Consider the following 14,460-nt stretch of genomic DNA (forward strand, 5'->3'; position numbering starts at 1 on the left):
AAGGAGTATGAAAGAGAAATCAGGGGAAAGAGACCAGTGGGCAGACCTAGAGAAAAATGGACAGACTTAGTGAAGAAGGATGTAGAGGAGAGAGGTCAGGATTGGGAGCAGATTGTGAATGAAGAATGGTTCATGGACAGAACAAAATGGAAGGGGCTCGTATACCACACCTGGGAAACTGGAGTTGGTCAACGATGGTGATGATGATTATGAGTTCCAAACGGTGTAGTAATGGAATATAAACTATCATTGCATCTTTTTTCACTATTTAAAAAAATAATATCATATATGTCGAACTATTCCCTGGAGCTCCAGCATGGATGTCAACAAGGCACGGCACATTCAGTTGCTGATGGATACTGATATTTGTGATTAATTTCTGTATATACAGACCGGTTATCATAAGTACCAAGTGACAGTCAACTCGATATTTCTAATGATTGATGGCTAACACTAAACAGGAAGTAACCGCAAAGAGACATCCTTGTATAATCTAATACAATAAGTCTACAAAAGGCACAAACAGGGTATTCCTACTACACTGTGTTTAGAAAGCCTAGTAAATGGAGCCACAAATGGTACTGCTTTGAAAAACATAACACCGTACAAACCACTAAGCAACATAGTGAGTACATGTTCCAAGTTTGAGGTAGATATCTTGAACACTTTTCGAGTTATAGTAGTTTGAGTGCACCAGTGTAATTTCTTTTAGGAGGCTTGAACTGTCCAGTCTACATGGGGTAGCAGCCTCCGTTCGGGGCCCGTCTTCAATGCGTTAAGTTGCACAGCTCTTTGGGAACAAATTGCGAAGCAAGACATAGTCTTTCACTTCCACTAAAAAGCCTGTGTATGGTCAGCAGTATTCAACTAAGATGTTAAAGTCCAGAAGTAAGATGGTGAAGAAAAGTTATGCATCTGATGTGAAATGTGACTGTTGGGGAATCCAGACACCAGAACATTTGCTTGAGTGCTGTATGATAGGTTGCACTCAGGAAGACCCAAATTTAGCCTCCGAAATTCCATTCACAGCAGCAGAATTTTAGAAAGGAAATCTGATTATTACTTTCCCAAATATGGAAGAAGAAGAAGAAGTAGTTTAATCAGTTGACAGTACCAGGGGAAAAGAAGGGGGGGAGGGGGGGAAGAGGAATCACACAGAGGATGATGTCATGTTAAAATATTAGCATCTGCAATTATGGCCTAGGGGCTGATAAGTAGCCTGCTGCCCAACTGGTCCAGATTCAGTTCCTGGCTCTGCCATAATTTTAAGGCTCATTATAAGGGCTAGAATGGAATCATAGGTCTCAGATAACAAACCTGAGTTCAGAAATGGGTCAAGCAGAAAATCACCAACACAGTTATCACCCTCGACAGAAACATCAAAAGGGTGTCTCATTTGAAGTACATGGAGATGATGATTAACACAGGAATGGAATCCAGAAATAAAAGATTTAAAAAAGAACTGGCATCACAAGAACTCATCATCATCACCATCATCATGAATTCCTTCCAGTGAGTCAGGTAGGATGTTTTTGAACGATGTGCCTCCATTTATAATGGTCTTTGTATGTTTCTGCTCTCCCATGTTTCTTTTCTCTTCTCTAGGTCTTCTCTTATATGGTCTAACCACCTTTTTTTTCTAGAGCGTCCAATAGGTCTTCACCCCAGAACGGTCTTTTCAAAAGACTTCTTTGGAGTTCGAGTTGCTTGCATCTGCTTAACGTGTCCTAGCCACTTCAACCTCAGCCTTTATTCCATGGTCAGGGTGACCTGCAGTATGCTTCTGAAATGAAAACACCTTGTGTGACCTCTGATTCAAAGAATGAGACACTATAGGCTTCATCACTGGGGCCTTTGAAATGTAGATGTATTTGCAGAATTTTCAACACGTCGTTCAAGAGATAGCAAGTTTATTAGAGATAATAATAGTAAGCTCAAGTGATCACTTCTACCCCAGAGCTGGTATAAATGTGATCTATCATGCAGGCTATCTCTACCTGAATGACTTACCCATTCTGAAAACAGAATATCCATACAAGTATATAATCTGTAGCAGTTAAACCTACCATTTTGAAAACAAACTTCACACACTACAAAATCTTTGATGTAAAGATGAGTGCAGAATTTAGTGGCTTTAGAGCAATAGCTAAAAATGAATTAAATGCAACTTTATGCAGTAAATCACTAAACTAATGACTTACCAGCTACAAAATATTGCACACATCCCTGAGGCAAGTTGTCTTCCAGTTCACCTTCCCCTGCCCGGCTTGCCAAGTAATTCTGGCGTTCCCAGGTTGAGCGAGGAGTGTTTTCAGGTGGATACTACAAGAAGTCATAAGAGAATATAAAGCTTCACCATAACTTTCAAAGAAGTATTTAATAATAAGAGGGCAGATCAAATATAAACGGGAATTAATTTTTAAAATTTATTGCATCAACCAAAAAGAAAAAAAAAAATAGAGATCACTTTTCTACATAGTGTCCTGCTTTCAATACACATTCTCTCCATTGGATTGATAAGTTTTTGATACCATCCTGATAAAAAGAAGAGAGACGTGTGCAGCCAGTTGCGCACAAACTCTTTTACACTTACATCATCATCGAACCGCTGCCCTCTTAGGTCTTATTTGAGTGGTCTTAACAAGGGGTAATAGCCAGGCTATAAATCTGGACTGTACGGGGGGGGGGGGGTGTTCCAGAGGTGTCCAGTGAATCTCCTCCAGTTTTTCTTGCGTTAAAGCAACAGTATGCGTACTTGCATTGTCATGGAGAAGAATGATGTTTCGGACCAGCTGTCGGCATCGCTTGTTGCGATACGCAGTATTGCTTCGTCCAAAAGGTGACAGTAATAGGCTGCATTAAATGTCCTTTGTTCGTGAAGAAAATCCACCAGCAAAATGCCCGCAGAGTTCCAGAAAACTGTTGCAAGCATCTTTCCAGCAGATGAGCATATTTTGGCCTTGACTGGACCTGCTTCGTCTCTTTGCCGCTACTCCATGCTTGCTTTCTTTGACCCTGGGGTGTAATGATGCACCAAAGTTTTATCACAAATCACAATACAATGCAAGAAATGCTCTCCTTCCTCCTCGTAGCAATGCAGGAGTCTCCGACAAACAATTTTCTGAAATGCAGTTCATCTCGGATGATGGTATGAATACTTCCGTAACTCATTCCTACAGCTAAAACAATTTGCAAAATTTTTATTCGCCGATCTTCACCAATAATGTCACAAATGGCAATAATGTTGTCTGCAGTGGTACTTGTCCGCGGTCTCCTTTCATAAGGTTCATTTTCCACAGCTTCTCTCCCTGCCACAAATTTTTTAGCCGACTCATACACCTGAATCTGCGAAAGTGTTTCTTCCGCAAACTGCGCGCGGAACCACCTCAAAATTTCATAAGGTTTGGTGCCCTCTTTTGCGAGAAATTTGAAAATGATGCATTGCGCAACAGACATGGGCACCTCTTGCCCACTCATGGCATTCTGAAGCAGACCAGCTCTCCACCGTCAATTGCGCACATTACCCCTTCTCCAGACACTCCCACCAACATCATGGCAAACATCCTCAGAATTATTACTAACAGCAGCGGTACATTCAAATTCCCGTTTATATTTGATCCGCCTTCATATAAATGCTATAACATCTGACAAAAAAAAGGATTTCTTTTTACAGGTATGGTACAAAAGAAATGAAATTCAGGGATGGGGGTGGGGGGGGAGGGCGAGGGAAGAAGTCAAAATTTTTAATTAGGAAAAAAAAAAAAAAAAACGCACATAACTTAATATGTTCTATCTGTTCAATCCGTCGGGAGTAATATGGATAGGGGAAAATTATACCATACAAATGTCATAATGTACTGGAAAGATGTAGGAAACAATAATGGCACAATAAAAAATATAAAATTGCAGCAGGATATAATTCAGAAGTGGTTAGCACTGAATGCCAAGACAGAAGCAGTTCTTCCGTAGAGGGAATGAATGAATGAATGAATGAATAAATAAATAAACAAACAAATAAACAAATAAAATAAATACTTTTTTTTTAAAAGATGATGAGAGCAATTTACAAAGACAGCAATTTATTGTATTGAAAAGGTGGCAATTGGCAAAACTATAGGAATTGTATCACAAGTAGATCTTCAATACAGACGAGGAAAATGAAGTTTATAACCTGCAATAAGTGGTACGTTCCGAGCTGTCAGCGGAGAGATGGCGTGGAATGACATTAGTAGACGAATAAGTTTGAATGGCGTTTATAAAAGTAGGAAAGATCACAATATGAAGATAAAGTTGGAATTCAAGAGGACAAACTGGGGCAAATATTCATTTATAGGAAGGGGAGTTAGGGATTGGAATAACTTACCAAAGGAGATGTTCAATAAATTTCCAATTTCTTTGAAATCATTTAGGAAAAGGCTAGGAAAGCAACAGATAGGGAATCTGCCACCTGGGCAACTGCCCTAAATGCAGATCAGTATTGACTGATTGATTGATTGATTGATTGATTGATTGATTGATTGATTGATTGATTGATTGAAAATGTTATTTGTCATCCCTTGTGGAAGGAACGTGATGTCCAACTGGAGGAAGAGCCCTCGCCATAGTTGTGTGAAAGGGAAAAAATCCTTGAACTCTTGAACTTCATAGGATAAATTGCATCTTTGGGGAGCAAACCATTACCCTCAGAAATGCTCATTTTTGCTTGCCAGTTAGCAGTGAAACTGCAGAATAACACAATGAGCCTGTTTGTGTCTGTATTTTTCATTCCATTCAGAAGTTAGAAATTTATTCTTTGTTGAGTGATACAGTGAAGGGTTACACATTACAATTCTCACTTTGTATTGAATAGGTGGAAATTAATAAACAATTGTAACATTCTTTGTCTCATCTTACAGTGAAGGGTAGCGCATGTTTATCACGTGATAGCATACGTTCGGATTATGAACATAATCGTGTGTATTTGACTACCGCGGTGCATACTTGTCTTGTGGTATGAATACTGAAAAAGTTGTGAAATCGCTGACTAATGAAGATGAAATTAAAATAAGGTAACTGGACACGCATCTGCATCTTTCAACTGTTGCGCATATGTTGAAACTCGCACCTTCAAGTTTCGACTCTAATCGATCGAAATGTTGTCACACTGAAGTTGATGGTCAAAGTCATTCTCTGGCACATGGCCGAGTTTTAACGTTCAATTGATGGCCAGCAAAAATGTTTAATAACCCACTGGTCTGAAATATGACGCTTCAGCTGACATTTGATTTAGAAAGAGTGTGTGATCTGCAATAATGCTCTGATACTTTTATGAGCCCCAGTGCAAGCGTTTTTATTTATGTTCTTGATTTATGAATTTCATTTTCCGTATTGACATTTACCAATCTTCATAAAAGGAAAGAAAAATTCCACCTAATCAATACATTTATTTTTCTTGTAAAGTATTACAATCTAGGACTGGTTTCGACCCTTCATGGGTCATCCTCAGCTATATCAGAATCACATTTGCATTTCTATCTTATACCTCTGAAAGACCTTCATAATGTATTGTTTCATAATTTTCAGTGAAAACTTATCTAAAAAACTTTCAAATTTCTAAGCATTGTGTTAAAATTAAAAATTAAAATTACAAAACTTTGTCTATTATATACATGCCCTTGGGCTGACAGAATGCATCCTTGGGTTGATTAAGCATCTATCTTAGGTATTGCTTATTCTGTTGAATCGAAACCCTTTATACTTATGTACAATCGTGAATAGACTATCAGTAAAATTTGATAAATAAAGCTTGCGTGATAATTATATTAAAATATCATGTTACATCTTTATACCTTATTGCTGGAGTGATATTATTTTAGGCAAAATATAAATGCGTGTTGACCTCTAAAAAATATTTTTACATAAACACACTATTGTACTTTAAAATCTAATCATTGTACTTTAAAGTCTAAAATACTTATTGCTTGGATCTTGCGTTGTTATGTGGTAAAATATTATAACAATTTGTCTTATATAACATCAGATATTGGTAATGTTTAAATATGCCGTGTATGGTTGGCTTTTAAACCTAATGATTAAATGTCAGTTCCTTCTTGCGTAAAATTACAAGTTTCATATTATGTTGATTATGTAATGTATAAAACATAAATGTCTATTAAATTGAATGCTTATCATTTACTACAAAAGTTTTAAAAACACTTGAATGTCTAGTAATATAGTCAGTGTGTTTAGTGACACTGAAATGTGTTGGCCTTGATTCTTGTGTTATATTTCCATAATTTGCCTTTTTTTATATATGTCGAATGTTGATCTTTATAGGTTCCATTTGTAAATAACAGCACATTCCTATAACTGTGAAATGGATCAATATAAGCTTGATACGTGTTAAATTATGGAATATATGTGTGATTCAGTTCTGGCCTAACTTCTGGAGTTTTCTCTCATCAAATGCCGTAAGACTGTGGTGGTTCCTTTCCTTTTTTAAGGCTGGTAAAGTCTGTAAGCCAAAATGAATGAAGTGAGTTAGATTTCAATAGAAGTGTAATATTGTGTGAATTTGTGAAGCCTGAATTAATTTACTTACTGCTGGATGTTTGAAATGCAAGTTTCTTGGCCGTTTGACGAGTAATGTACCTCGTACTGATGGTTCTAGTGTTGTCTGTTGTGAGAGGGGCGGAGGGATAAGTAGGGGAGGTTGTTACGTGTGTATGGGCGGAGTCACTGAGGTTCGTTGTCTGCGCCGTAGCTTGTGTATGACGTCGTCTGTTGACTATTTTGACGTATTACATAAAATCAGCTTCATGGTCCGTATCGCACTTCAATAGATTCACAATTAAGTATTTATTTATTTTCCACCTAGTCGATACAATGATTGCTTAAGGCAACTTTTAATGGTCGAAAGTGGTACATGTTTCGTATATTATCAACATCTTCAGCCACATAACACTGTTTAGATGAAAAATATATAAAATTGACAAAGTAATGCTTTAGATGAAGTGTTTTAATCTTGTCAATCTTATGTTAATTTTAAGGACACTTCATCTAAAGCATTACTTTGTCAATTTTACATATTTTTCATCTAAACAGTGTTATGTGGCTGAAGATGTTGATAATATATGAAACATGTACCACTTTTGACCATTAAAAGTTGCCTTAAGCAATCATTGTATCGACTAGGTGGAAAATAAATAAATACTTAATTGTGAATCTATTTTGACGTAGTCGTTTTTTAAGATAGGAACGATTTTATTGAACAAAATATTAGTTTTTTCAGATAACTCATTTATGTTATAATTAGGATTTGCATACTGATCTAGTGTTATATATAATTCTTCACTTATATTAAGCAAAGGACCTTTAGGTTCTACATTTAATATTTTTAAATCGTTATTTATGTCCGTAAAATTGTGCTTATATTCTTGCATATGTTGCCCTATTGCCGAGAAATGATTATGCCTAATTGCGTTTACGTGCTCATTATATCTAGTCGTGAAATTCCTGCCTGTACGCCCCACATAACTTGTTAAACAGTTGTTACATTCCATTTGGTAGACTCCTGATTGAAGATATTTGTTACTACTATTTACTGATTTGCTATTATATATGACGTGCCTATTATTTTGTGTAGTCTTAAATGCTATTTTAATGTTATGCTTCCTCAGAACATTGGTTAGTGAATATACAGTTCAACAATGTTAAAGGTGTTTTAATTTATTCCACCTATTCAATACTTATATTATCACGTATAGTTGTTACATAATTAAATTCTTAGTTACATGGGACATGTTTCGCCCTCAATTAAGGGCATCTTCAGCCTAAATACAATAATCAAAAATACAACTAAATTAAAAGTGGACGTTAAATACAATCATCAAAAATACAACTAAAATAAAAAGTGGAAGTTAAAAGTTTAGTCTGTTCTTAAAATTCAGAACAATAAAATTGTGAAAAATGGTAAAATAAAAAGATGCTAATGGAAAACTGTCTTATGATTAAACTATAATCTTGTCAGAGACTAAAACTTCAGTAAAATTCGAATTAAAACAGTTCATATAAAATATTGGAAAATCAAAGTGGTAGTAATAAAAAGCCAACGACATGAGGGCGTGTACACAAGCATAAACTTGATTGTCATGAATACAATCTTTTCAAGGCCGTTGATGAAATTCGTAGTAAGTAAGGCAGAAGCATCTATTGAAAAATTGTAAGAGGCCGTTAGCACCGGTAGGTAATAAAATGGCTGAATCCTTGCCAGAAAATGTCAACAGATGCAGAAATAAGTTTTCTGTAAGAAAAGGAAAAGAAGAAATAAGAAATTGAACGTAAGGAGAGAATTCAGTCTTACATAATTTTCTGGCAAGGATTCAGCCATTTTATTACCTACCGGTGCTAACGGCCTCTTACAATTTTTCAATAGATGCTTCTGCCTTACTTACTACGAATTTCATCAACGGCCTTGAAAAGATTGTATTCATGACAATCAAGTTTATGCTTGTGTACACGCCCTCATGTCGTTGGCTTTTTATTACTACCACTTTGATTTTCCAATATTTTATATGAACTGTTTTAATTCGAATTTTACTGAAGTTTTAGTCTCTGACAAGATTATAGTTTAATCATAAGACAGTTTTCCATTAGCATCTTTTTATTTTACCATTTTTCACAATTTTATTGTTCTGAATTTTAAGAACAGACTAAACTTTTAACTTCCACTTTTTATTTTAGTTGTATTTTTGATGATTGTATTTAACGTCCACTTTTAATTTAGTTGTATTTTTGATTATTGTATTTAGGCTGAAGATGCCCTTAATTGAGGGCGAAACATGTCCCATGTAACTAAGAATTTAATTATGTAACAACTATACGTGATAATATAAGTATTGAATAGGTGGAATAAATTAAAACACCTTTAACATTGTTGAACTGTTAAATTTTCAATACGGACCTAAAATGAGGTTTATAACATGTAATAGTGAATATACGCCCGTATTATTGAAAGTGAAAGTTGCGTAATTTTTTCTGGGTTGATCTGTTTTCGTCAGAGTGGTGTTGGGTCGTGATTTGAACTTACGAATGATGGAATTAACCATTTCTTTTCTATAACCATTTTTTTGAGCTATTTCGTGAATTAGTTGTAGTTCATCTTTGAGATCTGCTTTTGACATCGGTATATTAAACGCTCTATAAATCATACTTTGATATGCTGCTTTTTTATGTGGATTAGGGTGATTAGAATCTATTTTTATGGTGTTTATTGTATGTGTAGGTTTCCGGTAGATTTTGAAGGTGAGATGTTTTTCGTGTCTAGTAACCGTTAGATCTAGGTAATTTAGTTGACCGTTACTCTCAGATTCCTTGGTGAATTGTATACATGTATCTATGGCATTTATTTTATCCAATATTGCATTTTCGTTGGTTGTTCTGTTGTCGATGATGACGAATACATCATCCACAAATCTGCACCAGAAAGACATTCCTTCAATTTTACTAAATGCAGTATGTTCTAAGTAGTCTAAGTATATATCTGCTATTATTCCGGAGGCGGGTGATCCCATAGGTAGACCTGTTTGTTGATAAATTGTATCGTGAAATTTAAAGAAATTGTTATTGACTGCAAATTTGAGTAATATCATAAATTCCTCAATTTCCAATGTGCTTAATTTACTATAGGTTTTGAGATTAGTTCTGATTATGTTTAAGGTTTTGTCAGTGGGGATATTTGGATACATATTTGTTACATCATAGGAGGCTATGGAATGATATTTATCTAACTTAAAGTTCTTTGTTTTGTTGCAAAAATCAATGGAATTTCGTATGCTCTTATTAGCCTGAAAGGAATAGTGATTTTTTAGAAATTTCTGAATAAATTTAGAGAGATTATATGTGGGACTAGATCTATAATTTACTATGGTTCTCATAGGGGTATTTTCTTTGTGAATTTTGGGAAGAGCTTTAGCATTCGGTAACTGGGGGTTCATTATTATTAAGCTATTTGCTTCTGCTTCGGTGAGTAAAAAACGTGTGTTCTTAAGCAAGTTTTTTAGGTTTCTTTGTACTGTAATTGTGGGGTCTTTACGTATTGTGCGGAATGTGTTATTATTGAAACATTCTTTTGTTTTTTGAATGTATATATCTTTGTTCATAATTACCGTTGTGTTCCCTTTGTCGGCTTTTGTTATCAGGAGATTATCACGTTTGACCTTTTCTTTTAAGCTATTAATGTGTGTTTTGTCCATTTTATTGCTATTAGATATGTTTTCTTGTATTCTGTTGATGTACTGCGGGAGTTTTTTTTACAATATCGTGTCTAACTTCCTCACGTATTTCATGCGGAATTCTCTGTATGGCTAATTCTGTTTCTGCTATTGCGGAAGTAACGTTCTGTAGTATCAAGGCGTTATTCCAGTTATGTTTTGGACCTTTACTTAAAATTTCATATTCTGCTTTACTGAATATTGTATCCGTGAGATTTTTTAATGGTGGGTAAAATTGGTGCATTCTATCTCCTGTGGACTGAGCTAAGTTATTATTTTCTGTAAGGTGAGTCACCTGTTTTTCTTTCTGAGTTCGTTTCAAGGTTTCTAATTTCTTGTCTAAGGTGTTCTGTTTTTTTATGGCTAGATGTTCAATTTTCTCATTCGTAACATGTTGGAAGTGATCCCAATAGCTAAGTGGTAGCTCTTGGGATACTTTCAAATGTAAAGGATATAGTATATTATTCAAGTGTTGTTTTTTACGATAAAAATTTTATTTCAGTTTTTATCCAGATTTTATTGGTTTTCTTTAAAGTGTCACGTGTCTGTCTTGTGTTTCTATGTTTGTTGTTATATTTAGTTAAAAACTTTGGAATTAGGTCATGAGCGAGGCATTCTTTCAAAAATGCTATGTTCTTAATTGTATTCATTAATTTAATTCTGATATTCCTATATTTATATGCTTGACTCTTTGCCTGGTTGGCGTTAACATCTTGATTTATGAATTTCATTTTCCGTATTGACATTTACCAATCTTCATATATATTGATTATATTGATCCATTTCACAGTTATAGGAATGTGCTGTTATTTACAAATGGAACCTATAAAGATCAACATTCGACATATATAAAAAAAGGCAAATTATGGAAATATAACGCAAGAATCAAGGCCAACACGTTTCAGTGTCACTAAACACACTGACTATATTACTAGACATTCAAGTGTTTTTAAAACTTTTGTAGTAAATGATAAGCATTCAATTTAATAGACATTTATGTTTTATACATTACATAATCAACATAATATGAAACTTGTAATTTTACGCAAGAAGGAACTGACATTTAATCATTAGGTTTAAAAGCCAACCATACACGGCATATTTAAACATTACCAATATCTGATGTTATATAAGACAAATTGTTATAATATTTTACCACATAACAACGCAAGATCCAAGCAATAAGTATTTTAGACTTTAAAGTACAATGATTAGATTTTAAAGTACAATAGTGTGTTTATGTAAAAATATTTTTCAGAGGTCAACACGCATTTATATTTTGCCTAAAATAATATCACTCCAGCAATAAGGTATAAAGATGTAACATGATATTTTAATACAATTATCACGCAAGCTTTATTTATCAAATTTTACTGATAGTCTATTCACGATTGTACATAAGTATAAAGGGTTTCGATTCAACAGAATAAGCAATACCTAAGATAGATGCTTAATCAACCCAAGGATGCATTCTGTCAGCCCAAGGGCATGTGTATAATAGACAAAGTTTTGTAATTTTAATTTTTAATTTTAACACAATGCTTAGAAATTTGAAAGTTTTTTAGATAAGTTTTCACTGAAAATTATGAAACAATACATTATGAAGGTCTTTCAGAGGTATAAGATAGAAATGCAAATGTGATTCTGATATAGCTGAGGATGACCCATGAAGGGTCGAAACCGGTCCTAGATTGTAATACTTTACAAGAAAAATAAATGTATTGATTAGGTGGAATTTTTCTTTCCTTTTATGAAGATTTATTTATGTTGTCTGGTGTTTTACACACCTATTAATATCCTGTTGTTATTTAATGATCACTAGAGGAAAAGGTTTTTGGTATTTGTATTCTTGTCTTTTTCACATCTTTTAATATTTTCATCTCATCTTTGTAGAAACTGTGGATACCTGTACATACACAACATAAAATGCACGCATGTCAAAAAAAAAACATATCAAGTGTTTACATATAACTGTTGGATAGTTTTTATTCGTATTCAACAGTACGTTTTCTCTCTTAACACATTCTCTTTCCTCTGCAGAAACATCCCAGTGAGGTTTTACTGAATGAACTAACATCTGAAATCAGTCACCCACTCTGCGGCGTATTTTGAGGTGTATCACATTCTTACTTAATTTCAATACATAGCATTAAAATTACACTATTGTTTATTTCAACCTTTGCTTCTAACGAGTTAACTAGTGCTATCAGCCACGTTATTTACATACTTATTACGGAAACATGTTCTTTTTCATTTCAAATTGTGTTTACAGAACACTAGTTGACGAGTATTACTAATCGACTCCAGCATCGCCTACGAATTCGATCCCCGACGAAAGAGCTCGCTAATGCACAAAGCGAGAAAACTAACCAAAGTATGATCGACTGCATTCAATAAAATCGCTTGAGTGCATAAATATCAATAACGGATATATCATGCACGCTTAATCACTCATAACAACGGATGCATCAGTGATTGGGTTCTTGCAATAATCGAAGGATAGTACACAGTTTAATACATGGATTTTCAAGGGACAATATGCTGTACTCACTATAGTGTACTGTATTTGGGTGTTTAGCAATTTCTAACCCCTCACGAATGATTCTAGGTAAAAAATGTTTCTGTATAAATGACAAAAGTAGCATCAAAAATGATTTGATGGTCATTATGTATGGCATGCTCTGCCACAGTGCCTGCAAAGTTCCTTAGCCCTCGTTGGTACCTTCCTACATGTTTGGCCAACATAAACAGATCCACAGGAGCAAGGAATCATGTATATATTCCAACACAGTATAAACCAATAGGATCTTTAATTGATCACAAGCAATTGCCTATGATGATATTAGGCTTAAAAATGTTCTTCATGTTGTGTTTTCTAAGAATATTGCCATTCCTATCCTGTCTTTTGACTTAGGATGTAGTACTTCGTCAATCTGTTTCCTTGAGTAGCCACTGCTCAGGAATGTTCTGGTTAGGAACTCAAGTTCACCGTTTAATTTATCCTCCTCACAAACCTCTCTTGGTTGGCTAATAAGGGTGTTAAATAAAGCACGCTTTTGGCAAGGATGGTGATGAGATAACCCATGAAGATGTCTATTAGTATGGGTGGGTTTACAGTAAACTGAATGACCTAAAGTTCCTAGAAACAAAAACATCCAAAAACAGCAACCACCCTCCACATTCAGTCTCCATGGTAAATTTAATGTTTTTATGTATGCTGTACAAGTGATCAAACAATATGGATAATTCATTTTCATCATGGGACCAGATAACAAGTGTGTCAGTGACATATCTCAATCAGAAGGAAGACTTGGGCATGAAAGATTGAAAAATCTTGCATATAGAAATTAGCAATGACTGGTGCCAATGGCAATCCCATGGCCAAACCATCCATTTGTTCATACACTGTATCATGAAAACTGAAATATGTGGTGGTAAGGACAAGGTGAAACAGATGAACAATATCACCAGGAAAGATTTTATCCAATAGAAACAAGGTGTCCATGATTGGAACGCTAGTAAACAGAGACACAACATCAAAACTGACTAGAATATCACCAGGAGAGACATACCGATTGGATAAAATGCCAATAAACTGCGATAAATTCCTGATGGATGCTCCATTATCTATGTACGGCTTGAGAAGTTCTCCAAGGTATTTAGCCAGGTTGTATGTAGGGGAGCCTATACTACTGACAAAAGGTCGAAGGGGAACTCTGTCTTTATGAATCTCAGGAAGACTAGAAAGATGGGGAACTGCAGAAACCTGCAGTCGCAAACCACAAGAAACATCACTCAGAATTGAGGTAGTTTTAAGAAGAGACACTGTTCTCTTATCAATGATGATGGTAGGATTATTCTTTAGCACCTCATAAGTGGGAACACTGAGAAGTTCCTCATCTTGCTATTATAGTCAACAGTGTTCATTACTACAGCAGCACTGCCTCTATTGGGTTTCAACACTGTTGTATGTTGTATTATAATTGTAAATATTGCTGATTAACTATAAATAAAAAGTGGTATTTAACTGGTGTCAGGTCAATTGAATCCAAGTCCCCAGCCTGTCCAATCCTTAGGATCATGAGAGGTAGACTTACAAGTTTTGGCGTGCAGATTGTGGGGTGATACAGAATTACTTTTAAATAGGTAAACTTAATTTAAGATCATCAAAATAACATTCTTGGTGATCAGACGTATTGGGTGATTGATT

The 14,460-nt window shown here is 34.9% G+C and overlaps 1 protein-coding gene across 1 annotated transcript in view; it reads right to left on the bottom strand.

The window, feature by feature from the left end:
* adp (adipose) overlaps positions 1–14,460 on the bottom strand; it is a 177,993-nt gene that overhangs the window by 109,304 nt on the left and 54,229 nt on the right. The window contains exon 7 of the mRNA XM_067138475.2: positions 2,202–2,322. Within this exon, the coding sequence (XP_066994576.2) occupies positions 2,202–2,322 (121 nt within the window). The remainder of the gene's footprint in view (positions 1–2,201; positions 2,323–14,460) is intronic.

Source organism: Anabrus simplex, chromosome 1 (genome assembly GCF_040414725.1).
Source record: "Anabrus simplex isolate iqAnaSimp1 chromosome 1, ASM4041472v1, whole genome shotgun sequence".
NCBI lineage: Eukaryota > Metazoa > Arthropoda > Insecta > Orthoptera > Tettigoniidae > Anabrus > Anabrus simplex.